Here is a 26,504-nt window from a genome sequence, read left to right as displayed (position 1 = left end):
AACCCCATGGAGTTCCCACCAAACAACATGGGAACCACTGTGGATGCCCACTAACCATCTTGTAGAAGGTGGGTAGTGGGTGTGGGTAGTTCACCCAATGTGGTGAGGAAAATCTCCTGCCACACGACACGCTAACTCATCGTGGATCAAATTTTTGAGCGATCCACATTGAGTTAGCCTGTCGTGTGAACAGGCCAGTACTGCATAAGAACTGAGCTGAGTCATCTGATATAAAAATCGACTCTTGACTTTGCTGCAAGGTTTCTTCATTTCAGCAGCCTAATTCAAAAGAACACAAAAAGCAAAAGTAGCTAAATTGGCCATGAGAAAAGGTGTCTTAGTTGTAGAAGAAGTTGCCTTTACATTATGAGTACAATAGCTTGTGAAAATATTATTTATGGAAAACTAATTTGTGCTCATTAATACGAATAAGTATACATCTTCAGACCAGAAAAAACTTGATTCTTAAATTCTTTATTTGTCCCTCCACCCTCTACTTTATAGTAAATATATAGTCATTATATTAGTGCCATCTTCCCCGACCTGGTGTTCTCCCAATGTGGAATTGGGGAAGGCTGCATTATCATATCAATCTGAGTGGAAAGCTAATGTATCCAATCTCAAAAAACAGTTTTACCTTGGGATCCAATGCATGGTCACTCGGAATTAAAAGTGCCACTTAGTTACACCTTAGAAAGTGGGCACAGGTTTTCAGCCCCAAATATCATGACTCTAATTAAGAGAAAGAGAGAAGTGAATCTGGCTTGCTATTGCTGAGCCAACAAGGGACATTAAAGTCAGATCTAATTTCTCTCTGGCTTCAAGCCGCTTATGTGTAATCCTGGTATGCTGTTGTGTTGTGTTCTCTCTCTTGAGTTTTTTTTTTTTTACAAGCTGCTTCTCTACAAGCCCAAGGAAAAGACGTCAAAAGCACTTTTCTCCTCTCTTTCAGACTAGAACATCAAGGCACACTCAGAGTTAACTACGTAATGGCATCAAGTGACGTACGTCGCCCATCAGAAGCACCAAGGGTGAGAGCGGGAACAAGCACTCGTCGATCCTGTACTCTTCCGCTTTCCCGACAGCCTCCGGGCGAGGTTTTGGCACAGCGACACCATCCGATAGACCCGAAGTATGGTATGGGACGGGTAGATCGCTGCTCTCGCGAGAGCTGGTTAGGGCGAAGCCGCTCGTGGCGAGTCGGGTCCGTTGGCTCCGCGGTGATTGGCAGGCGGCGCTGGGGTGTCTCCCGCCCCTCCCCATTGCCTCAGCACGAGCGGCCGCCATTGTCAGCTCAGCCAGCAGCTGGAGGAGGAAGCAGGAGCCGAGCGCGGTAGGGGCGGCCAAGCGGCGCCGGGGCGAGAAGGTTGTCTCTCGTGTGTTGTGTTGGATGGGGAGAGGGAGGCTGGCGAGCGCGCGGAGGCGTGCAGGGCGCGCTGCGTTGGGGTGACTGGCTGGGTGTCGGTGCTGGAGGCAAGTGTCACAATTTTGAAGCTGGAGTCTCCATCTTGTGTGTGTGTGTGTGTGTGTGTGTATATATATATATGTGTGTGTCAGCCAGCTGAAGCCCTTGGCCCAATTTCCTTTCCCTTCGCAAGGCACGGAGGAACAGACCTGACTCTGCAAACATCTCCCCGTCCAGCAGTCTGGCGCCACATACGTAAAACACACACACACGCACAACACCACCCTCTCTCGCGGGAATCCTCACCACCTTTTATGTACTCAGTCGAGGAGGTGAACTAGAAATCCTCGCTCGCTTCGCCCTTAAAATGTGCCCTGAAAGAGTGTGAAAGAAAATGCAGCCGCATCTGTCACCCCAAACCTCGTTTTACCTTAGATATTTTGGCTTTGGCGTTTTTTAAACCACTTTTTAAAAAATCCAAGGAGTGTACCTGGTGGTGGTCACTATTTCCTCCACATGACAACCCAGGGAGGTAGCTTGGGAACATAGAAAGCTGCCTTATATTGAGTTAGACCATGCCAGCTAGTCCAGTATTATGGACACTGATTGGCACAGTTCACCAGGGTTTCAGGCAGATGTTTTCCCAACCCTACCAGGAATTGAACTGGAATCTTCTGCATGCAAAGTAGGTGCTCAGCCACTGAGTCCTGCACATTACATAGGTTAGGCTGAGAAAGAGTGTGTAGTCCACCCAGTAAACTGCATGGCTGAGTTGAAATTGGAACCCAGTTCCTATGGCTTGCGTCCAGTACTGTATCCCAGCCTTCCCCAACCTGGTGCTCTCCAGATGATGTTGACATTCACTTCCATTATCTTCAATCAGCATGGAAAATGGTCAGGGATGTTGGGAGTGCAGCAAAAGAAGCCTGCTGTGTCCATTGCATCTCATGGACTATTGACAGTGTATATTGTAGATTACATTGATCCATCTTTTATAGTATTGTTGTCTTCCTCCTTAGTTATGCACTGTCCTTAGGGACAGCTTGACACACATTCTGGAGCTGCTTAGTTTTTGTAACAAACTAAAGGAAATCTCCTTGTTCCACTTAGAAGAAATGGAAAATCTCCTTGCTCCACTTCATCTTTTTCTCTTGGTTGGCCTAATTTGAATTTTGCACTCACATCCTCACTTCCTGGCTGCTCTTATGTAAGGGGGTAAAAGACTATTGGCAGATTTTTTTTCAGCACCTCACAGTATTGCAATTCTTGCATGCAACTGCATTCACTAGATGATTAGTTGCTCACAACTGAGCATGTGAGTTGTCTCCATTGAAAAGTATTGTATTGATAATAGAAAGCTCTGGCTGTAATATATACTCTGGAATGGGATGATATCACTGTCGGAATAAAAACTCTGGTTCCAATCTCTGTGTTTAGTATAGTTGTGCTATGTAGCACTGATTATCTCTGCCCCTCTGGTTAAATTCTCTGGCTCATGTTAGAAGTGGGATTGGAAATATTTTAAATTCTTTAGCCCACCCAGAATCATAACTGACTTCAGAGTAGTATTTTTCTTCCTAGCGATGAAAAGGCTGCTATTCTACTGGTAAGTGGCTAATTCTAATCTATGAGAAACTAGTTTATTTTCAGTAAATAAACTCTCATTAAATGTGTGAGTAAATACAATTGTGTTAAATTGGTATGTTAGGATATGCCATGGGGAAGATGAGTAATTGGCTGGGTTCACAAGAAATGCTAAGCCACTGTGGATCGCATTTGAGAGCGGTGCATGGTGGCTTAGCATATCGTGTGGGGGTAAAATCCCCGCCCATGATCAATAAGTTATCCATGCTCTGCAGTGGGTGTAATGCACATCAGGGTGGCTTACCATGTCGTATGACAGGTGCTTTGTAGGTATAATCGGCTGCTCTGTCAGTAAAACTGGAAAATGGCAGCAACCATAGAAATGGCCAGCTAGAGGACCAGCAATTTCTCTATGGTTGAGCAGCCCTTTGGATGACAGAGTGGCTGTTGTGGCCTGATTTGCACAGCAGTGCTCATTGTGATATGCAGGTGCAGTGGCTTGAGGCTGTGAAGTTATCCACAAAGCGGGGAGAGGTAAGTAAACCATGGTGCTCTACAGGGTTACAGATTGGTTGACGAGTGCATGCATTGTGGTTTTCCTACCCCTCCCCGCTCCATGGATACTTAATCCCCCCTTCATCTCACCACCAATTGTGTTAATATGGCCATTATGTTGGCTTAACATGTATGCGGTGGCTTAACTAAAGTGTTTTCATTAGCCTAGTTTTGCTAAATTTGTGCCCAGAAAAGCATTCAGACTTCTGTTGGTACAGCTATTAGAAAATTTTGAACATGATAGGTGGATTTCTGACTGCTAGCTCTCCTCCATAAAATGATATTTCACTCATTCTGATAAAGACCTTCCCTAGATTGCCTTCCATCTCTGGATGGGGTAATGGCAAAAATGCATTAGCAGGGAGAAAGCAGATGCATAAATTTCTCCCTAAGGATGAACACTGCTCAATTAGATGTTTTCAGTACTGGGTAATGTGTGTTGCAAGTAGGCCTAAATCCTTGCTATTGTTCAGTGTTGCAACAGCTTTTTGGAAACAAATGCTGCAAAGGAAGAAGTTAGGAAAGTTTTTACTGCCTTCACGGACGGCAGCCTCTTGTAGATAAAGTCCTTCAATTTGCTGCAGTGTTACTGTACAACTTGAAATCTACTTGTCATCTCCTTTTCCTGCCATTATGAGCAGGGAAGGGGGTTGGTCTCTTTAGCAGGGTATATAATCTTGTTTAGTGAAGAAAGTTTCATTTTTCTTCACCTTCAGTTTTGACTTGGCTGGAGCTAAACTAAACATTATGGCAGACTGATCCAACTTCGTGCAGTGTTTAATTTGTGTGAGAGAAGAGGGAAGTAAATAACCGTTCCCTGCAAAACTATTTCTCCCAAGGTGTTCTTTTCCAGTGGGTGCTGCTTCCACTCTTGGAGTCTAGTGGGAGGAAAACAATGGGGCAGAGCAGTTTTGTAGGGAAAGTATTGATGGTGGTTTCAGATCCTGTATGCCCTTATGAATTTGGTGGAAACCCAAATCATCTGCTGAAGTAATGTCTAGTTTGGTACTTAGATTTCCTAGTTCAAAACTGTGTGGAAATGAAGCAACAGCAACTTGGTCTAGTTTCCCCTTTCTCTTTAACAAGCCATTGTTGAACTGGATTTTGAAAAAAACTTTCTAATGGTACTTTGATAATGCAGGCTGCTGAGACCTCATTGTTTTAGATCTCCACTATAATGTGTATAAATTCCTCCAGCATTTGCAAGATTTTCTTTGAAGCTGACATTTATTAATTTCCCTCTCTATATAACACTACTCAACTCTAATTTCTCCAAACAGACCATGACTCAAATGTATCTTCTCACTTGATTTTTTTTAACATATTCAATAAATAAATAAAACAGCTTGTATAATTTTCAGCATTGTATGGCTCTTATAATTCAGATGAACATTTATTTAAAAACTCCATTAAAACATGCCATTATGATCAAGCACTATTCAAAAGATTGATATTTCCTCTGCATTTATTCAGTCAAATAAATAAGTTCTTCTTGGACTTCTTTAGAATGGCAGTAGCACAGAATCTATATTTTGATCTGGTAGGTGTGAACTCTGTCAAAGGATCTCATCAAAGGCGCTAAAGAATTATTATTATTATTATTATTATTTATTTATATAGCACCATCAATGTACATCAATGTAAAACTTTAGCAATCATGGATTAAAACAACAGATGGATAAAAGTTAAAAAGAGTAAGCAGAGATAAGAATAGATGGGCAGTTTTAATAAGGGATGGAAATAAATACTGGAATCCTTCAGGGAACTGTATTAGCTCTCAGGACTAGCTTAGATAGTTAAAAAAAACAATTAGATGAATTTCACAGAGTATATAAGTAAAATGGACTTCTTAGCAGAGAAACTGTATCTTCCCAAGTACTGGATGTTGGGGACCAGTGGGATGGCATCACCATCATGCCCTCCATTTAAAACAGAATGCTGGACTAGATGTCCCTTGAGCTGATCTAGCAAAAGTGTTCTTGCAAAATATGGTGTGTGTGTTTTAGTATTAATTATATTTTTTATCAGTAATAATCAGTTTGGTCTAAGTAGTGATTAAACAATAGCATTTGTTTAATCAGTGCAAATGATAATACAAATAGCAAATCAAGGACCCTGGACTTAAAAAAAATAGCTAAGTGAACAAAATGAACTCAAAACTTCTAACAGTGGCAGAAGGTTATCTGAACCATTTTGAATATGAAATTCTTGAGTATGCTATCTTTTTCTAGCATGGCAACACCCTCCTTGCCCTTTCCACTATCCCCATCAAAGCTGGATCGGCTATTTTATCTCCAGTGGGAGAGGGAAGCAGTTTTTGGGGTGTTAAGGGAATAGAATACCTGATCCCATAAACAATGATAATAAACTATGGTTTAATGAAACTGTACATTATGCCTTAACCTTTGCAGTGAAAGGTTATCTAGATATGGATTCTTAAAGCAAGAATGAGGAAGATGCAGAGGCTAGAAAAAGGAAGGAACTGGTTATGCACCAAACTCAATGTGTTCAAACCAGAAGAGCCTGCCTGATAAAATGTTCTTCCTTTCTTGCCTATGCATATGAGTAACCATAGAACCATCATTTGTAACTTCTGAGAAGTCAAGAGGAAGGGCAATGAGAACAAAAAGACATTCATCTAAAACAAAATAATAGGAAAGGGGAACTTAGGTGATTGCCACCATCTTACTGACACTGCTGTATATATGTTGGATGACCAAAAAGAATTTGTGTGTGCAGTATTGCACACATCAGTGTCTCCTTTAGAATAGGTTTCCTTCCTGTATGTGCAAATGTGAGCATGCTAGGGTACATGTACATTGGGACGCCAGTGTTGCACACTTAGTGGCTGTGGTTCCTGTTCACTAGGCACAAACAATGTCATATGGTATAATTACTTGATCACCTGTTGTCCCCTTTCAGTTGGGCCTATATGTACAGTCATCACTGCAGCGAGTGCAGAATATCACAGATTAATAGACTAGGCTGTTTTCACAAACTCTTATCTATTTTGAGGAGAAGTTGTCTGTGCAGATCTGTGCATTGATGTGTGTTTGCCCCTCCCAGCCCCAAACTGCTGCTTATGTTGTGTGAAATTGCATCATGTTGGAACACTGGCTCTTCAAAGATGGTCTGAAAGTGTTATAGAATTTGGAACTGTATGGTACTATAAGATCGCAATATACATTGTCATCACCTTCATCATATTGTTAATGGAGGACACATTTATTAAGAGGCTGAAGTTTATTTTTATGTTTCTGATGTCTATATTTTGACTAACAAGTGACGTAGTCTTATTTTGTGACTTCTTTTTAGCCGTAATATGTTGGTCTTCAGCTTGGTGTACAAACACTGGGACAAAGCTTACTATTACAAATCATATGAACAATAAACCATAACCTCCATTGTTATATTGCTTCAAAGTGCACACTCCATTATCTAATTGGAAAACCTGAACATTTGTTTCACAGTACATAGAAAATGGAATCAAAGCCGTCAAGAATTCCTCGACGGGTATCTGTTCAGCCACCCAGTTCTCGAAGTACTAGGACAGGAGCTGGAAGTGGAGGGACCAGTTTAACTGACTCATATCATATGAGAGAGTCTTCACTGAGACCGGAATCTGGATACCAGGTAAATTTATATTTAGTGGTAGTACATGCGCCGTCTACCTTCAGCTGCTGAATTTGTCATTTGACCTCCTCTGGACAGAGATATGCTGTTAAATATATTCTTCAGAGCTACAGGACTGACTTGATGATAATTGTACCTCCTGTTAAATGTTAGGCAAGTGACAGTATTTGGTCTTCATTTCAGGCATGAAATTCATAAATTTACATTCCTATAAAACTCAATAGTTGTTCTCCCAAGGAAGAATCCCAATGAACACCGCAGAGTGTACTAATGAAAGGTCACAGGTTGTTCATCCCTGAATTAGGGCAATCGAGGCAGTTTCTGCGCTAAACCCATATTGAAATGGATCCAGATAATTGGTTTCATCCAGCAACCACTCATTGAAGCACCTTGCCCAAGAAGGGGATATTTACAATTGGCTGATAGTTGTTGCAATCTTCCCACAGAAGCTTTCTTTGTGAGTGGACTTAGAGTGGACTTTGGTTTGGAATACTTTGCAAGGAGGCATTTATCATCCCCAAAATTTATCATCTAGTTAGTTCCCTTATGGTAGATGTAAGAATCCAAGAGGAGCAAGAGTCTAGCAGACATGTAGTAGCCTAGAGTTCTCAAATCATCTTGTCAGTGTCCTCAAACATCCACAACTGGTGAATGGCAGCCCAGAGCACACTGAGTATTGCACCTTCTCTGTGAGTTCATAAAAGCGAAGTGGTAGATACTGAAGTTTTTTGGGGGAATGAAATAATTTTGTTAGCGAAACAAAAGTAATGTGAGTTTCAGCTCCTCCAAGTCAGTGCTACAGCTGGGAATTAATAGCATGGCTAAGACTGCACATGGCACTGCCACTTGAATAAGTACTGCTTAAACATGTTTAGTAATGTATATTCTGCAACTTCAGTAAATTTCAAAAGAAATACATTGCTCTTATTAAGATCCTTTCTTTTGATAAGCAGACTTCTTATGTAATCTAATTGGCTAATTTTAGTAGTTAATTAAATGAATACAAATTAGTCATGAATCCCTCTATCTTCTTGCTTTGGAAAAGTAAATATACTATGAGGAGACTTAAGTCTCTAAGAAATGGCACTAAAGAAAAGTCATTTATTTTAAATGAACCCATTATGAAGTAGCTGTTGCATGCTACTGTCTCATTTACTCTCAGTCATGCAAGGACATACCCTACACACCTACAATTCATTCAGTTAAACCGTTCTCCCTATCTTTATTGTTGACTGCAATGGAATTGTGGTATATGCATGTTGTGAATAAAATATTTCTTAAAGTAAAGGTTACACTCTACCCTTTACTGGCTACTCTGAAGGAATAAGTTTAGTTTTTGCCTGGTGTGTTATGCCTGGTGTGCATGTTATCCCCTCTCTCCAAGCATGGGTCTTTGCAACTACTGTATTTCTTTGGTTGTAAGACGCCATCGATTGTAAGACGCACACTAATTTTAGTACCACCAACAGAAAGAAAAAAAAAACTTAGACACACTCGCGATTCTAAGACGCACCCCATTTTTAGAGATGTTTATATGGGGGGAAAAGTGTGTCTTAGAATCGAAGAAATAGGGTAAGTATGGCTTCAGTTCTCAATGAATTATGTGAGGTAAAGTAAATTGGACTTCTGGTCACAGGCTTTTTGGGAAAGGTGGAAACCTCTCCTCCCTCCACCTCACAATCTGGTATTACTTGTGTTTTGTGGCAGTCTTACCCTAATCCCCACCAGAATGGTGTCCCCAGCTACATTCTTTCTCCTATACTAGTAATTGCATGCCATTTACTCTCATTTTTTTGAAGTGCTACTTTTGAACATGATTATAGCACTTGCCTTCCTGACCCTGATACTAGGTGATCCAGCCTCCACTGAGAGGTGCAGTGCAGAGTTCAGGAAGATGCATTATCTCTCCCCCATCCCCCCAGCCAGGTTCCTACAGTATTCAGGCCCCATGTACTTGTGATAATGATGGATATACCACTAGTAATAGACTTCCTACAGGGCAAATGCAACGCTGTACTGCATGCTTGATATTTGGTAATAGACTTTGGCGTAGATGATTGTCCGTTTCCACAGCTTTACAAGAAAACTGTGTATTGTTGAAGAAAAGATACACCGTAGACATTAGTATTTTTAGAACTAACTGACAAATTACTGCCCATATATAGGATTTTTATCCAGCCTGCTGCCCTTCAGATGTCTTCAGCTCCCGTCATCCCCAGTTAGCATGGGCAAGAGATAGGAATGCTGGGAGTGGTGGCCCAAAGCCTCTGGAGGGCACTATGTTGGAGAATGCTGATTATACAATCTCGGGATTTTTCCTTAACCCTGTTTCATTTTCTCTGTTCACTACTTTCTCTTCCAGTTGTAAGCTTGTCAAGCTAGGTTAGTTTTATGAAGATTATGTAGTTTGGAATAGCTGCTTTAAAGCATTATCCTAGAAAGAATGAGAAGACATGGTTTGGTTTTCATTGAAAGAGGCATGCAGGGAATTATTTAGAGAGATAAATATGTTGTGTGCTAGTTTGCTTTTTTGGAAGTTTAGCAGAATTAAGCCTCTAAAAATAGAAATGCTTCATGTAGCTACTTTTAGCTTTAGTACTACTCAGTAAGACTGACCGATGAAACAAGGAGTTGGAAGGGATTTGTAACTCTCCTCTCCCGCTTTTCTCAATATAGTTGCAGTAGATTATATAAGCAGGCATCTTTCTGTGGAAATGTACATCAGGATGTCCTACACGTGTTGCTATTTGTAAAATGGGTTGCATTCATTCAACATTTGCAATAATGCTTCCTTTTATTAGGGGATTTTATAATTTGCGGTGCCATTCTATACAGTCCTTATAGAGAAATAATAAAACCTTCTGAGCTCACTGGTCAAACCTTAGGGACTATAGAGGTAAAGTCCCTGCTGCTAAGCATCAGTGTTCTAATTTGGTACAAGGCATGCAGAGCAAGTCCCACTTATATATGGGATGACATAGGGACAGGCGGTTCCTCAGGCATGTTGTTCCCAGACTCTGTAGAGTTACTCAGATCAAAAGCATCACTTTGAATTTGGCCTAAAATTCACAGGGAGCTGGTGCTATTGGAACAACCCAGTTTTATATAAGAGTGCCTTGCAGTACTTGTCATCTGTTTTCTGTTACTCACTACATTGTGATATTTCAAGTGACTCATGGAACTCCTCTACTTCCAGGCATTTAATGACATATGATGGGTTATCTATGCCAGTCATGAAACTGTTTTAGTTGTCAAAATTGTTTTAAATTTTGCTTATTTATATTTTTATGCTGTATTTTATGTTGTATTTCGTTATCTTATGAATTGTTGTAAACCACCCAGAGAGCTTTGGCTATTGGGCAGTATAGAAATGAAATGAATAAATAAATAATAAGGCAAAACAATAGTTTTAATCTCTGAGACTTTTAAAAGAAACTGGAAAGCTGACAAGCTGCTGGTTAACTGGGTGAGAGGCTAAAAAGTTAAAACAGGTGGGAGAGTTGAAAATGTATATTCTGAGTGCAAGAAATGGCAGGATATGGCCCATATGAAATACAAATTACACAGAGCTTCTCCTTATAGCATACTCTGTTTAAGGCCAAAATATATGAGGAAGGCAGACAGATTAGCAACTATTGTTGTCATACTGGAAGCCTTACCTTGTCTCTTTGTAAATCTATCTCTGAGAAAGACAATTGTCCTGGACTCTTCCTTCTCCAACAAGCTGTCTCTCAGGTCCATTTTAAACATGGTGCTGGGTACGTTGATATTACTTGTTCAGGGTATGATGTGTTTGCTGTTGCATGGAAATTGGGGACAGCACCCAATGGTGTTGTTCCACTAGTACAAATGACATTATGGTAGGAGAAACTAGGTTCTGAACTAGGCGCAAGGGGAGTATCCCAATAAAGTTATATTTGTACAACCCCTGGAGCAACCACTTTCAGATGTTTGAGCCATCAGATGCCATTGTTTTCTGCTTAGTGCAATGTGCAAATGCTTGCACAACCAAACAATTTGGTAGAGCTCTTCTAGTGCTGTTTGACTGTGGAATTTTTATTTTCTCAGTATTTTAACAGTCTATGATTAATTTTAACTTGGTGTTTTAAATTTGTATTTTAAATGTGTATTTTTGCATTGCTGCTGCTTTTATCTGATTGAGCTTTTATACTGTATTTTATATTATGGTTTTATACTGTTGTTTTATACTTGAATTGTCTTAATTTTGTAAACTGCCCAGAGAGCTTCGGCTATTGGACGGTATAGAAATGCAATAAATAAATAAGATACTGCCCTAAGTCTCAGATGCATCTCTGCAACATTGGCATGTCAGGATTACTGCACTCCCAGCCACAGATCCCTGACAGGCTAACATTGCAAGTGCCATGCAGATTGTATGTAATGCTAGATGTGTTGGTTTGTGTGTTTTTTAACCTGCTCAGCATCATGTTTAAACCAGGCTTCAGACAGTAGTTCACCATGGTGATCAGTTCTTACACTAAGAAGGATAATTTATTTATTCATTAATTTGTTTATTACATTTTTATACCGCCCAATAGCTGAAGCTCTCTGGGCAGTTCACAAAATCTGGGCAGTTCACAAATGCTGCCTTAACAGAAAATTGATTAAGCTGCAGAGGAAGCAACTGTCTTAGAGCCAGTCCAATTATTACTTCTCTCCTACTCCCCATATATCAGTTTTAGGGCAGTACTGCCACTGCAGCAAGGAATACATCCTTGTTTCTTGAGCAAAATGTCTGTATTTCTTCCACTCCTCTGCATAGTTCCGATCCTACTTGGAAAATAGCTAAATGGAAGCTGAGTTCCCTCTATGCTGACCACGTTCCTATCAATTTTACAAGAAAGATACTATGTCTATGCCCAGAATAATGCCCTTCAGGTCATGTGAATAGCTAGCTGTACAACTAGGTGGAATAATGTCACATTTCTTGATTTGTAATAGATCACAACTAAGAAAATAACTCCAGTAGGATTTTGATAGCAGTTGAAAAATATAATTCTCTTAAACCAGTGGTTCCCAAAGTGGGCAGTACTGTCCCCTTGGGGGCGGTGGGATTGCATAGGGGGGCATTAAGAGGCAAAGGGGCGGCAGGTGGGCGCTCGAGGTGGTCTCTCCAGAAGGTCCTAAAACCCAGGGACTGAGCAGGAAAGAGCAGCAAATTCAGCTGCTCTCCCCACATGGCTTCTGCTCAGGAAGGACTTTCTCACTCACGCAGCCGCTCTCTCCTCCTATCTCAAGCCCACAGCGGCCCCACCAGAAGTAGTGGGTGGGGGAAGTGCCCACAGGAGGCACCTCCCTCGGCCAGAGCTGCTCCCTCCTACAAGCTGCCCCGGCAGACCTCTCGCGATAGTTGCTGCACAAGGCGGGAACAGCAGCCCTGCAGCGGAGAGGAAGGAGCACGTGGAGGAGGGCAGGCGGCAGAGCAGCTGCCAAGAACAACGGCCGGCTGGGTGGGTGGGTAACAGGACTGCTTGTGCTGCTGCAAGGTATCACCAGGCTCCCTTCCCCTGTCAGGAGTTGCAGGTTGGGGCCATCTCCCCTCTGAGCTGCTGCCCTCCTATCCTAATCAGCCCGGCAGCTATTGTGAGGCTTGGGGGGAGGGGGATTAGAGAGAGAGAGATGCTGTGTGTCTGTGTGTGTGCTCCCAGTCCCCCAAAAATCTGGACTACAACAGGATTGGGAGAGAAAAGAAAAGGGAGGGAGAGAGAATTGCAGTTCCCCAGGTCCTTCCTGCCTAAAGAAGATTCAGTAGCACCTTTTTCCAGAATGCTTGCTGAAACCATTCCTATCTGCCCTTGCTTATTTCAGGGTGTCCAGCCCCCTTTTTTCAAGCGTTGTTTTGGTAAACATGGTATGTGTGTATCTTGTGTCACCATAAAAACAGAGCTGCAGCACAATCCTAAGTATGTCTACTCAGAAGTAAGCCCCACTGAGATTAATAGAACTTACTCTGAGGTAAATGTGCATAGGATTCAGCCTGAAAATGAAGAGAGGGTGAAGAAAAGACAGGAGAAAATGAATTGTAGAAATAGAATAGCAAGGCAACTGTGGGATATTTAACCACATTTAAAGACAATTACAGTAAAATTAGTGCCCCTCTACTTCAGTCCCAGCCAGGTTTTCCATAGGAAAACGATAGTGTAGGGTAGGGGGCGCTGGGCATTAGTTTGTGGAACCAAGGGGGCGGTTACCTGAAAAAGTTTGGGAACCACTGTCTTAAACAGTCTAATGTTGTTGATTAAAAGCTGCAAATGTTGCATATTAAACTTAACTGTGAAGTATAATGGCTTGAACATAAGGTTGAGATAACTATATTGATTTGTAGGAATCTAGCCGGTTGCATGGTTCCAGTAGAGACTGGGCAATAGGAGAAAGTGAAGCATATGAAAGCCCATGGAAGCTGCCAGCTTCATCTCCAACTCGCTACTCAGGAACACTTGATCGTCCTTGGTCTGGAAGATTTTTGGGAAGCAGAAACAGATTGGTAAGAGTCATTAATTTGTCTCTTAAAGGTTCACTTCAAATGCTTTCCAAGTCTTGAATAGCTGCTTAAAACTTAACTTCAGTGTTAAACCAATTTCTCATAAGACCCCTTGCTTCAGCTAAAAGAGGTAGTCAACCTTTTTGTGTAAAAAAAAACCCCACATCCCATAGCCATGCTTTTATTAAAAAGAAATGTCGGGATTTTTCGTCTAGATGCACCAGGTTCTATGTTAGATTAGGGTGTGCACCCAGGGATTTTTTAAAAAGGCAAACATTTATTGAATGCTCAATTATAAAGGACATCATATTTATTTATTTATTTATTTATTAGACACTGATTCTCTACTCTGTGTTTGGCTTGCCTGACTGCAGGAGGGCCATTGCAGTTGAGGGGAGGGAAATAAGGAGATGCTCTTCAAGCCCCAGCACTGGTGAGGCCTTATGGCGACACTGGCCGGAAGAGGGGCATAGGAAGCAATATTAGCCTTCAGGGGCCCTCCTCCTGGCCTTTTTGAAGCATGGCTCCTGGCAAAGAAGCTCCCAGCAGAACGATTCGTTTCTGCTCCTGCTGATGGGAGCAATGGTGCTCTCTGCAGTGTAGTCTACTCCCATTGAGACTTTTTTTAAAAAGAGAGGGAAAGTGGGGAGTAAACTTTTAATGATAGTGTTTATTATCTGAAGATAAGTCTATTCTTAATATAATCTTATTTATGTAGATGCCTTCTCTATTATCTTACCCAGTCGTTATCACTTAATATTTTTGTTTCAATTTTCTCTAGCTTATGGTTGTAGACTACATTCTATTTTGCAGAAAAACATTAACTGTTTCAAAACATTGTTTGTAGTCTACATCATCATCTTCACCTCTTACATCTTCATGGTTTGGTGAATCTGAAAGAACTCAGGGAGCATATTCTTCAAGACTGCATAACCAGCAACAGGACACTGATTCTAAGAGACCCAAACTTTCTTATACATCTACCTCTAGTGTGAGAAGTAATGGTTTAAACACAGTTTCAGGTAAGTAATTTGTTAAAAAGTATAAACAGTGTATTAAGTTTATGTTGCTGTATACCAAACCTTGTTAACTAATAAGTCATGCTATTATATAGAAATAGCAAAGAGTCTTATGCAACTTTAAAAACCAAGGGTTGTATCCAGTAGTATCCTTCCATCAGTGGAACAGGTAGGAAGATGATTTTCATTGATTCCCCGTCCACCTTGTGCTACACTGTTCCAAAGGATTCCCCAAGTATCTAGAGATATTTGAGGGAGGGGAAGTGGGGGAGAAAACCAGCTTCCTCCACATTCCTCTGATGGAATCCTCCACTGAATCAAAATGCTTTCTGTTGGTGGACAGAATCCAACACCAGTGAATTCAACAAAGAACATTATGCCATAAGCTGTCATAGACTGGAGTCACCTTCATCAGGTGCATTGTGCATATAGTATCAGATGTGATTATTCATAATGTTTTCTAAAAGGCTAGTTGTGACAATGAAAGATATGTAAACCTTTTCTTCTTAGATCAGAGTTTCTGGCATACAGTTATTCTGACCAATAAGTATAACATTTTAATAGTAAACTGGTTCAGTCAAAAATTAAAAAAAAAAGTTTGGCTGGCTGTGGAAGAGTTACTATTATCTGAGAGAAACACATTCAGATGTTGTTTTTTTGAAACATTGTTCAAGCTTGAAAAAGTGCTCTGGACATGTTTGGGTAATGTCCTGCCCTGCCCCCCCCCCCAGTGTGATCACTTCTCATATGCTCCCTTCACTGCACATATAATATAACAATATTTGGAACAGAAAAGTGTTGTTTAAACACGACTGTGGATATTCAAGAACATGGCTGTAAGTGTTAGGGTTTAAAATTTGTAGCAAGGAAACAGGGAGACATAACAGCTTTAACTTATGTTTTAGATTCCTCGTGGAGGTACAGTGATGTATCGAGATCTTCATCTATGGTACTTGGATCGTTAGGAACTGAACTTGTGAGAGAGAGGAGAGAGCTAGAAAGGACAGATCCATCTGTTAGTCTTGTGGATTGTAGTCACAGGAATGGTGATTTCCCATCTTCATCATGTATGTATTGTAAACTTGAGAACGTTCAGGCATGTTTTATGGCTGGTTCCATTTGTAATGTTCAGAGCCAACCATGTGACTCTTGTTTAGTTGAAGCCACTGTTCTTACATACAAGCATCTGGTATGGTGGTTGATAAGTAATTAGTTGTGATGGTTGAGTCCTGATAGCAAGTTTCTACTTAGATTTTATTTTTTAAAGCAGCAGGTCTGCATTGTTGCCTTTTGTAAGAAAAATTATTTTGAAGAAAGGTATTCTTACTGGCATATGTGTGTGCACATTTAATGTATTGGACCATTTTGTTTTTGAACAATATCACTAGTTCTGTAAATAATTTCTACTAATAACATAGCTTTACTGGCTAGTGGAGCCAGTTCAGACATGCCAAAATCTTCTCCACCCAATGTGCATTGACTGTCTACTTTTTGTGGGAAGAGGATAACGCGTGACCCAGACTATTCATGGATACAGTAGCTCAGCTTTCCCCAGGTTGGCTCCCCAGATTTGTTGGACTACAACTCCCATAATGCCCAGCCAGCATTGCCATTGGCCATGCTGTCTTTGAATTATGGGAGTTGTAGTCCAACACATCTGGAGGGTGCCAGGTTAGGGAAGGCTGCAGTAGCTATTAACCAGAAGTGATTTTTGTGGAAGCTGAAAAATATTTTTGCTGCAGTTGCAGAAATCTCCACAAGAAAGCAGTGGATTGCATGTGTCATGCACTGCACTCCCCATGCTAAGGTGACGGTTGAGACTTGCTGCATGGAGAAGTTTCCTGAATATCTAAACTAACTTTAAGAATATCTTAATCACAGTCACATTGTGATTGAAAGCAAATAGCTTGCTTCTGTAACATAGGAAAATGATTACAAGTGATCTTTTTAAGCCCTTATATTTTAAAAGTTATTGCTCTTCAAAGTTTTTAGTCTGTTTTTAGCGGTTTTAAATAATGTTGTAACAAAAATATTACTTAACTTTTCTGATAACTGAGCATTAATAGTGGGATTCTCTTTTAAAGATTAAAGTCTAGCTAGAATGGAACCAGAACCACACTGCTGCTGGAATTTTGAAATGTCTATCGGGTTATCGTTGTATTTACAAATGAAGGAACGCTAGTTTTGTATCTGCACCTTTTGTTACATAACTGCCATTTAACTTCACCTTTGTCTGGAGTTGCATTTCTGCTTTGCTCTAAACATTGGTATCGATCTAGATATCGATCTAGAGATGTCTTGTGCCAGCAGAAAAGCACTTGTGCAAGGAAACCCTTCTGAATTCCTTTGATTTCCCAGTGCTGCTGCACTCCACTGTGTTGACCTTCAGGAGCAATTTTGTGAGATAGAAGCCAGCCAGTCCCATTGCATGAGTGGAATTCCACTTGTCTATGAGCTGGATCCAACCCATTTATAGTTAGAAACATTGGGGGGGGACTATAAAAGTTGATGTGGGAGGGGGAATCTCCTTTATTTACACATTATGCCAACTCGTAATTCCTGTCCATTGAAAATTAATGGGTTGTATATACTATTGAATCATCTGTCTTCAAAAGCTATTACTGACTGGTTTATTTATTTATTTATTTTATTTATTACATTTTTATACCGCCCAATAGCCGAAGCTCTCTGGGCGGTTCACAAAATTGGTTGTTCAACAAAAATGGTTGTTGAAAGACTAATTCTAATGAAAATGCCTTTATATCGTGTTAATATTATTGGATGTACTTGGCTTTTATGGCAGCTAATTGGACCACTAGTCATATAATTTTGACATTTTAATTGTGGCAAACAAGGAATGGTGAAGTGTAACTATAGATAACTTTAAAGTATTTTAACAGCTGGTGCATTGTAGTGGTTAGTGCCGGACTAGCACTGGGAAGACCCAAATTGAATCCCCTCTTTGTTATAAAACCCAGTGGACCTTGGGCCAGCTGCTCTGTCTCAACCTGACTTAACTCACTAAGTTAAGTCAGGAGCTAAAACAGGAAGGGGATAGGATGAACCATGCATGCTGACGAGCTCCTTGGAGGAAGGGCAGGATAAAAATGAAATAAAACTAACCACCATGTTAGATTTATTTCTAAACAAAGTTTCTGCACACACTTACTTGAGAGTAAGTCCCACTGAATTAAGTAAAACTTATTTCTGAGTAAACATGCATGGAATTGATCTTAAATGCTTTCCTGGATTCTAGCTAATAATCCATGTTTGGTTAGTCTAATTTAATATATAATGATGTCCTACAGTTGATTTCTATCTTAATAACTAATATTTTTTGGCTTTTGCGATTCTTACAATAGATCTTCAGGAGAGATCTGCTTCTTCATATGCACAGGGAGCAAGACCAAAAGAAAACACATTGAGCTCTTTGAGGCTGAACACATCCATGAACCGCCAGTTGCCTTCTGAACATCAATCATCATTGCTCTCTAGAGACCATAGTTGGAATTCAAGATCTAACTATGTCCCAAGAGAAGTAGAGTCTTCTGAAAGGAATATACAGCCAGAGTTTACCCATGGTGCCATTCGAAGTGGAACCAGTTCCTCAAGCAGTTCTGAAAGGGTTATGCCATCCCAAAGGTCATTAAGTGAGCCTCCTGCAGATACGGAAGGAAGGCGTACAACAAGGCAACTACTGTCTCGTTTAGCTTCTAGTATGTCCTCCACATTTTTCTCAAGAAGGTCTAGCCAAGACTCTTTGACTTCAAGACCATTAGGTTCTGAAGATTCAACAGTTCCAAGAGTTCATGCTTCTTCCCAAGCTAGTGCTACTAACACTGCTGCAACTTCTCAAGGTACAGAAGCTCAGAGTCCTGATGTTTCTCAGGGATTTAGCTTTCTTAGAAGACGATGGGGCCTGTCAGGTGTTTCACCAAATCCTAGTACTGATTCAGAAACCGAAAGTTACAGACAGGATTCTGAAAGTAGGAATGCAGGTTCTTGGCTATCATCTTCTCTGAGGAACAGGTGTACACCTCTGTTTTCCAGAAGGAGAAGAGAAGGAAGAGATGAAACTGCAAGAACCTCTACCTCTGAAACATCTGCTCGATCACTGCATCTTTTTAGGAGAAGAGAATCTGTTGGGGAGCCATCTTTTGAAGCACAAAATGAATCTCCCAGGCCTGCTGCTAGGCCACCGACACCTGCAGTACCTAATGGTGCTACATCTGTTGCCTCTGGGCCAGATTCTGTGCATGGTAGAAGAAATTCAGGAATATCAGGAATGTTTCCTGGTTCTCTTTTCCGGTTTGCAGTGCCCCCAACACTGGGGAACAACTTGTCTGATAACGTTATGATAACAGTAGATATTATTCCCTCAGGCTGGAATCAACCTGATGGACAAGATAATGACAAATCTAAAATACCACCATCAAGAGATCCTGAAAGGCTTCAGAAAATTAAAGAGAGGTAAGGTCTAGCTTTCTAATGAAGTTTTAATAAAAAGAAAAGAAGATACTGGCTTGGTTCGTGTGACACACTGGGTTTACCGTGGATTATTTAACGTATTATGCCATGGTGCTTGTTGGGCATGTGTGGCCACCATTATGAATATGCAAACTTCAGTTGGTTTGTGATGTATCATCTGAACCTAGCCACCATGTGTTATCTGAGAGTTAAGCAACCTCATAACCCTCAGTTTGTAGTGTGAAACTGGTGTACCAGGGGATTTCAACTTTTCTTTAGAAACGTTGGGTGGGAGACAAAGTCATTCCTCCATTCACATAAACAGTGATGGTGGTGGTGGTGAATGCTGCCAGTTCTCTTTTTCTACAACACCCCACAATATTCCCAATGGTCCACCAAATCCTAGGATCAGACTTTGGGACTGGAGAGGGAAGAGGGAGGCTCTGTTCTGTTCATGTAAAGAAATTTATGATCTAAACCTATGTTCCTGGGGATAGTACAGGGCCCTTCTATAAATGGTGTTTCTTCAGTGTCACTAAGTACTTTCTGGGGGAAACTGTTCACCTGTTTCAACTGGCAGTGTTGGTTATTGGCTTAGATGTGTAATAGAAATTAATACGTTAATATATGAAAATGTCATTTCATTTCTGCTTAATAACCCCGCTCCCCCAATTTAGTCTCCTTTCAGAGGACTCAGAAGAGGAGGAAGGAGACTTATGTAGAATTTGTCAAATGTCAACTACATCTGCTAATAACCTCTTAATAGAGCCATGTAAATGCACTGGAAGTCTGCAGTATGTTCACCAGGAGTGTATGAAAAAGTGGCTACAGTCGAAGATTAATTCAGGTAAGGCAGGTCATGATTAGAACAGTGGTTCAGAGAATATAGAATGGCTTGGATCCTGAGTTGCTTTTCCATGAATGAAGGGGATTCCAATATCAGAGAGGCTCCTGCTGATGGAAGAGGGAAATGTGCATTTTGAGAGAAAATAAGTTGAGTAATGTTTATTTAAATGCAATATTTTATGTGCACAGACTAATGTGGAAAATGAAAGTTCTGGGTATTTGATCACTGGCTCCTGTACTCCTTGAAATTAGGTTTATATTTGTATATGCCTAATTGACTTGGAACTTAGTTTTTCAAGAATATTTTCAATGTGAAACAAAAAGTATGTCTTGTTCCCTCAGGTTCTTCACTGGAAGCAGTAACTACTTGTGAGCTGTGCAAAGAGAAGTTGCATCTCAATCTTGATAATTTTGATATCCATGAGCTTCATAGAGCACATGCAAACGAACAAGTTAGTATATTTTGGCTAATTTGGTAAGTGTCAGTTTAGTGCTGTGACTCAGGACAATTTTTTTTTCCTAGAAGAAATTATTTGTTCAAGTCAAATTATAAAGCCCATGTCTGTTCTCTGCCTCAAATGTGTGTGTAAAAACTGGGTGATGTGTATTTTTTGTGTTGTTAAATTCTGTCTTGAAGCTTGGAAAGAGGTTGAATAGAAAGTGATATAAATAGGAAGCCAGAATGAACATTGGTAAACTGACCCCACTTGCTGACTTGTTTAAGCAAAGAGTCTTGGGGCTAATGGAATAGGTACAAGTCTTTTAAGCAGAAGCAAACTGTATTTTGGCAATGACAATGGATTTTTGTCTGTAGGATGGACTGTAGGATGCAGTCTTATGCACATGGGTTGAAGTGCTATTGAACTATGCATTGCTGTCACAGCAGGACATATGATTTGATGTTGGGCTTCCACTGTTGAGTGAGGAGATATCTAGTCACTGGGAGAAGATGTACCTTTGTACAGGGATGGGGGGCATCAATAGCCATCAGCAGTGTTTTTTGCTGGCACTACCTACAGTACCCTCTCTTTCATAGAGTGTGACCCTGCCTGCTATCTTAACACTCAGACAATATATGCTACAATATGTGTAGCAAGAGGATTGAAGAGAAGTGTGGTAAGCCCTTAGAGTCTTTGTGGGGAAGGCTGGGGGAAAGGAGTCCCCCTCCTCCCCCACAACTGGCCTTCAGCCAGTTAGCCAGTGATAATAGTAGTGTCTTCAGTGGGATCCTTATTACCAATGGCTCAGCTGTGAAACTTGTGCATCTTACTTAACAAGACATAAGTAAAAGACCTTTATCTTGCATATCAAGTACTATACAAATGCTAAGTACTATTAAACTTTCAATATTAGTTCGTATAATTAATGTATTTTTCTTCTGCTTTTTAAATATTTGCTGCTTAATTAGTGTAACCATCTAAATTTAACTTATTGGAGTTTGAGGTTTGAATGTTTATCAAGGGCACCCTTTCTTTAGCAAAAAGGTGCCCAAAAGTCTTGCTATTAATTATATAGATCTCAAGCTTCACTTTTCTCGAGATGGCTACTTAAGCATAGAAGTAGCCAGTTTATTGAGGTGTAGATTTACTTGGGAGTGAGAACTGTCTTGTCAAAGCAGTTTCTTTAGAAGTGCAACCATGTTAAGATCTGAGTTTTCAATGGAAATTGCTGTATTTGTGTACTGGGACAAAATAATCAGTGTAACATAGCACTGGTTGTGCATTTCAGACAACTTAAATGTTTGACTTGATGATACCCTCTCTCCCCAGGCAGACTATGAATTTATCAGTTCTGGGCTTTACCTTGTAGTGTTGTTACACTTGTGTGAACAGCGCTTTTCAGATATGCTGGGAACTACAAGTGAGGCCAACACACGAGTCCGGGTAAGTGGTGTGAGCTGCTTCTGTGGGAGAGGCAGACTGTGACGCCTGTTAAAGCATGTTTTTTTTCATATTTTCTCAAAATTTACATTGGCCAGGATCAGATGGGCCATGCTCTCTACTCGGGCTTTCTGTCCGTTCCTGCTGCAGTCCCTCATGCCTCCCCAAAAGCTGCTCATAAAGGTCAGGGGACTCTCTGGGGCCACTTGCAGGGAATGCAGCCAAGGAGAGAAACTGGCTTGACATGGTTACACACGGATGTTCTTCCTGCTTGCATATGGGGCTCTTTGGTTCGTTGGATTGACTGGTGACTTCCCAAAGTACTATAGATAAAACACCTAATGGGTTTTTTAAAGCACAGTGGGACAGACTATAACACCAAATAGGCATTAGGTGCTCTCTGACTGTAACTTGAAGTCTCTTAACTTTATGTTGAGAGCTGTATTACTGGCAGACTAAAACAGAGGATAAGCTTTATAATTTATTTCAATTTTTATTTTCTGAAAAACTATCTAAGCTAGCGGCTATTGTAGCATGCAGTTTTCTGTTTTTCTGAACAGAAAAATCCATAAGCCACCTCTGATTGTAGGGTAATTGTTCCAACTCTTGATTATTTTTGTTGCCTTTTCTGTGCATTTTCCAGTTCTTGATACTCTCTGAACAAACCTGAGCATCACACATTCCCTTGCCTGACTTAAGAATTCCTAGAATTGTGTGCCTGTTTGGGAAAGGATTTTGTTTTATTTATTCAAGTCTTAGGCTGGCTAATTCCATGAGGAATGACAGAATATACATGTTAATTAAAACTACCTAGTCACTTTATTCCTCCCTTTACCTAACGGAGTTTCCCCCTCCTAATGATATGATGTTCAGCAGTATCTAAGTAGATATTCTTGAAATCTTACTAGTTCAAAGGGTGTCCTTGGTATTCAAACAACCGAAATCCAAAGAATCTAACTAGTTCTAGTTTGGGGTCTGAAAATGTATGTACATATTTCCGTGAACTATAGGTGGTCGTGCTTATCTTACTTTTATATTAACGCAGGCTGAAACTTCCAAATGGTTTTACATTCATCATATGCCCAGTTCATACAGTACTTTTCTCTTACATGCAAGTAATGTTGACCCAACTGCAGCTGTACACATGCATGCTCTTATAGAGAGAAATATAGCATGTAAATTGCTGGATCACAGTTGGACTGCAGCCATTTCCATGATTGAAGCAGGCTTTCTGCAATTAATAAGAGATGCTAACTATAGTTTTGATCCCTACAGTTCACATGTTTTTCCTCTATGAGTGCATTCCTGGAGACTATTGGGACTGTTCTCATGTAGGTGAACAATGAGGATGCTTGAAATTCCTGAAAGACAAAAATATGGATTTTTTTTAATGGTTTAAAGTCCTTTGGTAATCTGCAACATTTCAAACTGCCTTTTTCTGTATTGCCTCTAGTTTATTAATCTTGCAAGAACTCTTCAGGCACACATGGATGATATTGAAAGTAGGTGGTTTTCCCTTGTTTAGTTTTGCAGCAAAGTTAAAAGAACAAAGGAATAAATTGAAATCTGTCTTAAAATGTATATCACTAAGTACTCAAGTGTTTGGGCTGACCTGCATTTTCATGTATTTGTGACTGGCATACCTAATAAAACTGTGAAATGATAAATTTATCTGGAATTGTAGTAACTTGTAAGGGTGAAGAGGGGATTTCAGCTCAGCCCTTGCACTGAGAAAATACCTTTCAATCACAAAACCCCTAGCAAAAGTGCCTTATGGCATTCAAACTGCACTTTGACCGCTTTTGCTTCATGTCAGAGAGCTTTAAAGGGCAAAAGAACAGATGACATAATCCAGTTAAAATAGAGTACTTAAAATCCCTATATTAACCACATGCTTAATTGTCAATGGAAATCATTGGAACTTAAAGTGATTAATTTTGTCTGGGTTTTGCCCATAAAAAAGATCAGTGTAGCTGATTCAAGCAAGTGAACTTCTTAGCTTGCATCTGGCTTTCAAGTGGACATTAGAAATTTGACTAGTTAATTGCCTAGAAGCATAATTGTCTTTCCAGGAGAGCATACTTTTAGCAAGAGAGGTGTCCTTTAGGGAGAATTCCTTTTAAGGAAGGCCTGTTGCTGTATAGACGATGACTAACTCAGCTATGTTTGCTATTAGCCATCTGGCTTTTCCTTTGCAGCTTTTGGACAGTGTATGCATTAGCCCATTAGGGCAGAGCTATATTTTATGCTTCTAGAATGATACATTACACAAGTCAGTCTCTACTACTTATCTCTTGGGATCTTTCAGCATAGAGATATATATCTGCAGACACTGTCTGCTGTCCCTTGTTAGTGGGATGGTAAGAAGAAAATGAGGAACAGTGAACATATATAGTTGTTAAGCTATAGTCATTAGTACCTCCTTGCCCCCAGAGACCTGTCTGCAGCTATATATTTCCAACGCCCCTTTTTTCTTCTCAGTGAGTAGGTATCCCAACACTTCTTGATACCAACTGATGTTGAGCTAGTCCCAACTGCCTGCTTCTTTTTGTTCTGCTGGAGCTGGATGAAACCTGACACAGTAGGAGGCAGGAATATGTGAGCTGGCTCATAGAGCAGAACTTCTCCTCCAGTAATTGTGGGGAAGCACTTCTGTTTGTAGTGGGTGGAAAGAGTATTGCAAGGATCCAGCTGTCTTTACTTTTCTCTTTTCTAAAGGAGGAGAATGGTTCCTACTTTGTAGCTGCTGCTGCTTCTCCCAAGGAAGAACACTGTCTTTCCTGTCTAAATCTGCCTCTAGTAGTTGCCAATCTTCTTTCTGCTCTTCTGTTTTTTGCCATTTCCTTGGCCTCTGTTTCTACAGATAAAACTACTTTAGTAATTCAAGCCAATTATTAAATGCATTTGATTGATAGAATTCATTCTACTTATGGATTTTGGCCTCCTATTCAAGGAGGTTTGGGGATACCTAGACTTATGTCCCATGTCATTTAAACATGGGTGATGCAATAATACTCATAATTATGTATTTAACAAATGTGCCTTTCTTAACGACAACCCCTATTTACCCTGTGCTAGTGCTGAAGATGCCTTTTAATGTCGTTAGTAATATTTTTATTATTTCTGTAGTGCCATCCATGGTCATAAAACCAAAGCCAAATCACACACAATGCAAACTTTCTTTTACCGCGTTGATAACAGTCCGACCCTTTATCATTTTTGAGCTGGGCAGCTACAAAGTAGAATTCAGGTCTGATGTACCTCTACACTATACAGTCAATACAATAAAATGTTATAACCCTCCCCATATGCCTTTTAAAAAGCAAATATGTTTCCTATCATTTCTACATAAAGATGTACATTAAAAATTGATTAATTTTAGTTTAAATGTGTTTGGATGTCTTTCCATTTTTAATTCTAGTGATAAGATTGAGGTGTGTGAGGTGAAACAAGACCATGGCTTTCAATTTAGGAAGCCTCCCAGTTTGAAAATTATATATATGCTATATTAAAACTGTTCATATTTAAATTAAAAAATAATTTCCCATATCTTAGTTTTTAGAAAGATTTTTTGATTGTATGTTGTACTTCCAGCAGCTTCAGATGATGACGATTCTGAAGATGGAGATCTCAGTAGAACACTTGATGCTGCGTAAATGCAAAAAGAAGTTCTGGATGCTCAGCTGACACAAGTATCATCAATATACTTTTATTTAGTAAATCACAGAATGCTATTAGATTTCTGAAGCATTTCTGATTTCAAAACCTGCTATTGCACACCGGTATCCAGAGACCTGAACATTCAGTCTGCAAGAGTGTGTTGTTTCTCCTTTGAGATTATGACATGTATGCCTTCTAAAATACCAGATTTTTATGTGTAAGGAAGACTTCCTTTTGTATAAACTTCTTACAGTGATCAGTTAAAGTTCTGGGAAACGTTTCTCAAGTTTTGATCTTCTATTGGCACTATGTGATAATATTAAGTGTGTTTGCAAGTCCATGTCATGTGGAGGGGATAATTCTGTGTTAGCTTTCCATTTAAAAACACCTCTGGGAAGACTCATCACTTCGCTTCCAGTGTTAACAACCTAGATTGAATGAGGGAATGAATGGGTTCTGTCAAGTTAGTGTTAAGTTTCTAAGTTTTTCTTGAGGAATGTTTAACTCAAAGCAATAAACTTGCAAGGGGCTACTAATAAGTGTTAATGACGGCTTTTATAAGTATTGATTTCAAAATTGCGGATTATATTTGATAATATGTAGAAGTTCCAGTAAGGAATTACAGCTGTAAACACTGGCATTTCAGCATTCCTGGAAGGAATAAAACTTATGGTTTAGAATCTTAACCAAGCTATTTATCTTAATGAACCTTTTTTAGAACCCACATTCACTGCTGAAGCACTGGTTATCAATGTGTTTTCTAGTGTTGTCACTTGTTTGTTAAATAAAAATTACAATGCATATTATTTGTCTTTCTTTTTTAAAAGTGATCGAAGTCTAAACATGTTTAAGCTTTTAAAATTCCACTTCTTTATGGGAGTTTCTTTCAGTTTAGTACTTCAATGCTAATTAGAAAATCTCTTGAGGCGGTGGTTTCCCAAGATCTCTGGAGA

The 26,504-nt window shown here is 40.0% G+C and overlaps 1 protein-coding gene across 6 annotated transcripts; it reads left to right on the top strand.

Moving 5' to 3' along the window:
* The first annotated feature begins 1,249 nt into the window (after positions 1–1,249).
* On the top strand, positions 1,250–26,354 carry MARCHF7 (membrane associated ring-CH-type finger 7). 6 transcript variants are annotated; one of them, XM_063116491.1, is made up of 11 exons: positions 1,250–1,333; positions 7,015–7,177; positions 13,524–13,682; positions 14,527–14,701; positions 15,604–15,765; positions 18,061–19,168; positions 19,843–20,012; positions 20,354–20,463; positions 21,781–21,894; positions 23,345–23,393; positions 25,486–26,354. In XM_063116491.1, exons 2-11 carry the CDS (start codon positions 7,025–7,027, stop codon positions 25,545–25,547), a joined length of 2,262 nt encoding a protein of 753 aa, XP_062972561.1. In that variant the 5' UTR covers positions 1,250–1,333; positions 7,015–7,024; the 3' UTR covers positions 25,548–26,354. The 6 variants fall into 6 exon arrangements, with proteins under 6 accessions (XP_062972561.1, XP_062972562.1, XP_062972565.1 ...); XM_063116492.1 differs by having other exon boundaries at positions 1,275–1,366; positions 25,489–26,354; XM_063116490.1 differs by having other exon boundaries at positions 1,276–1,366.
* Positions 26,355–26,504: the final 150 nt, after the last annotated feature.

The sequence above is a fragment of the Elgaria multicarinata genome, chromosome 2, assembly GCF_023053635.1.
Source record: "Elgaria multicarinata webbii isolate HBS135686 ecotype San Diego chromosome 2, rElgMul1.1.pri, whole genome shotgun sequence".
In the NCBI taxonomy this organism is placed as follows: domain Eukaryota; kingdom Metazoa; phylum Chordata; class Lepidosauria; order Squamata; family Anguidae; genus Elgaria; species Elgaria multicarinata.
The sequence above is the reverse complement of the archived record's forward strand: the minus strand, read 5'-3'. Positions and strand labels throughout refer to the sequence as shown.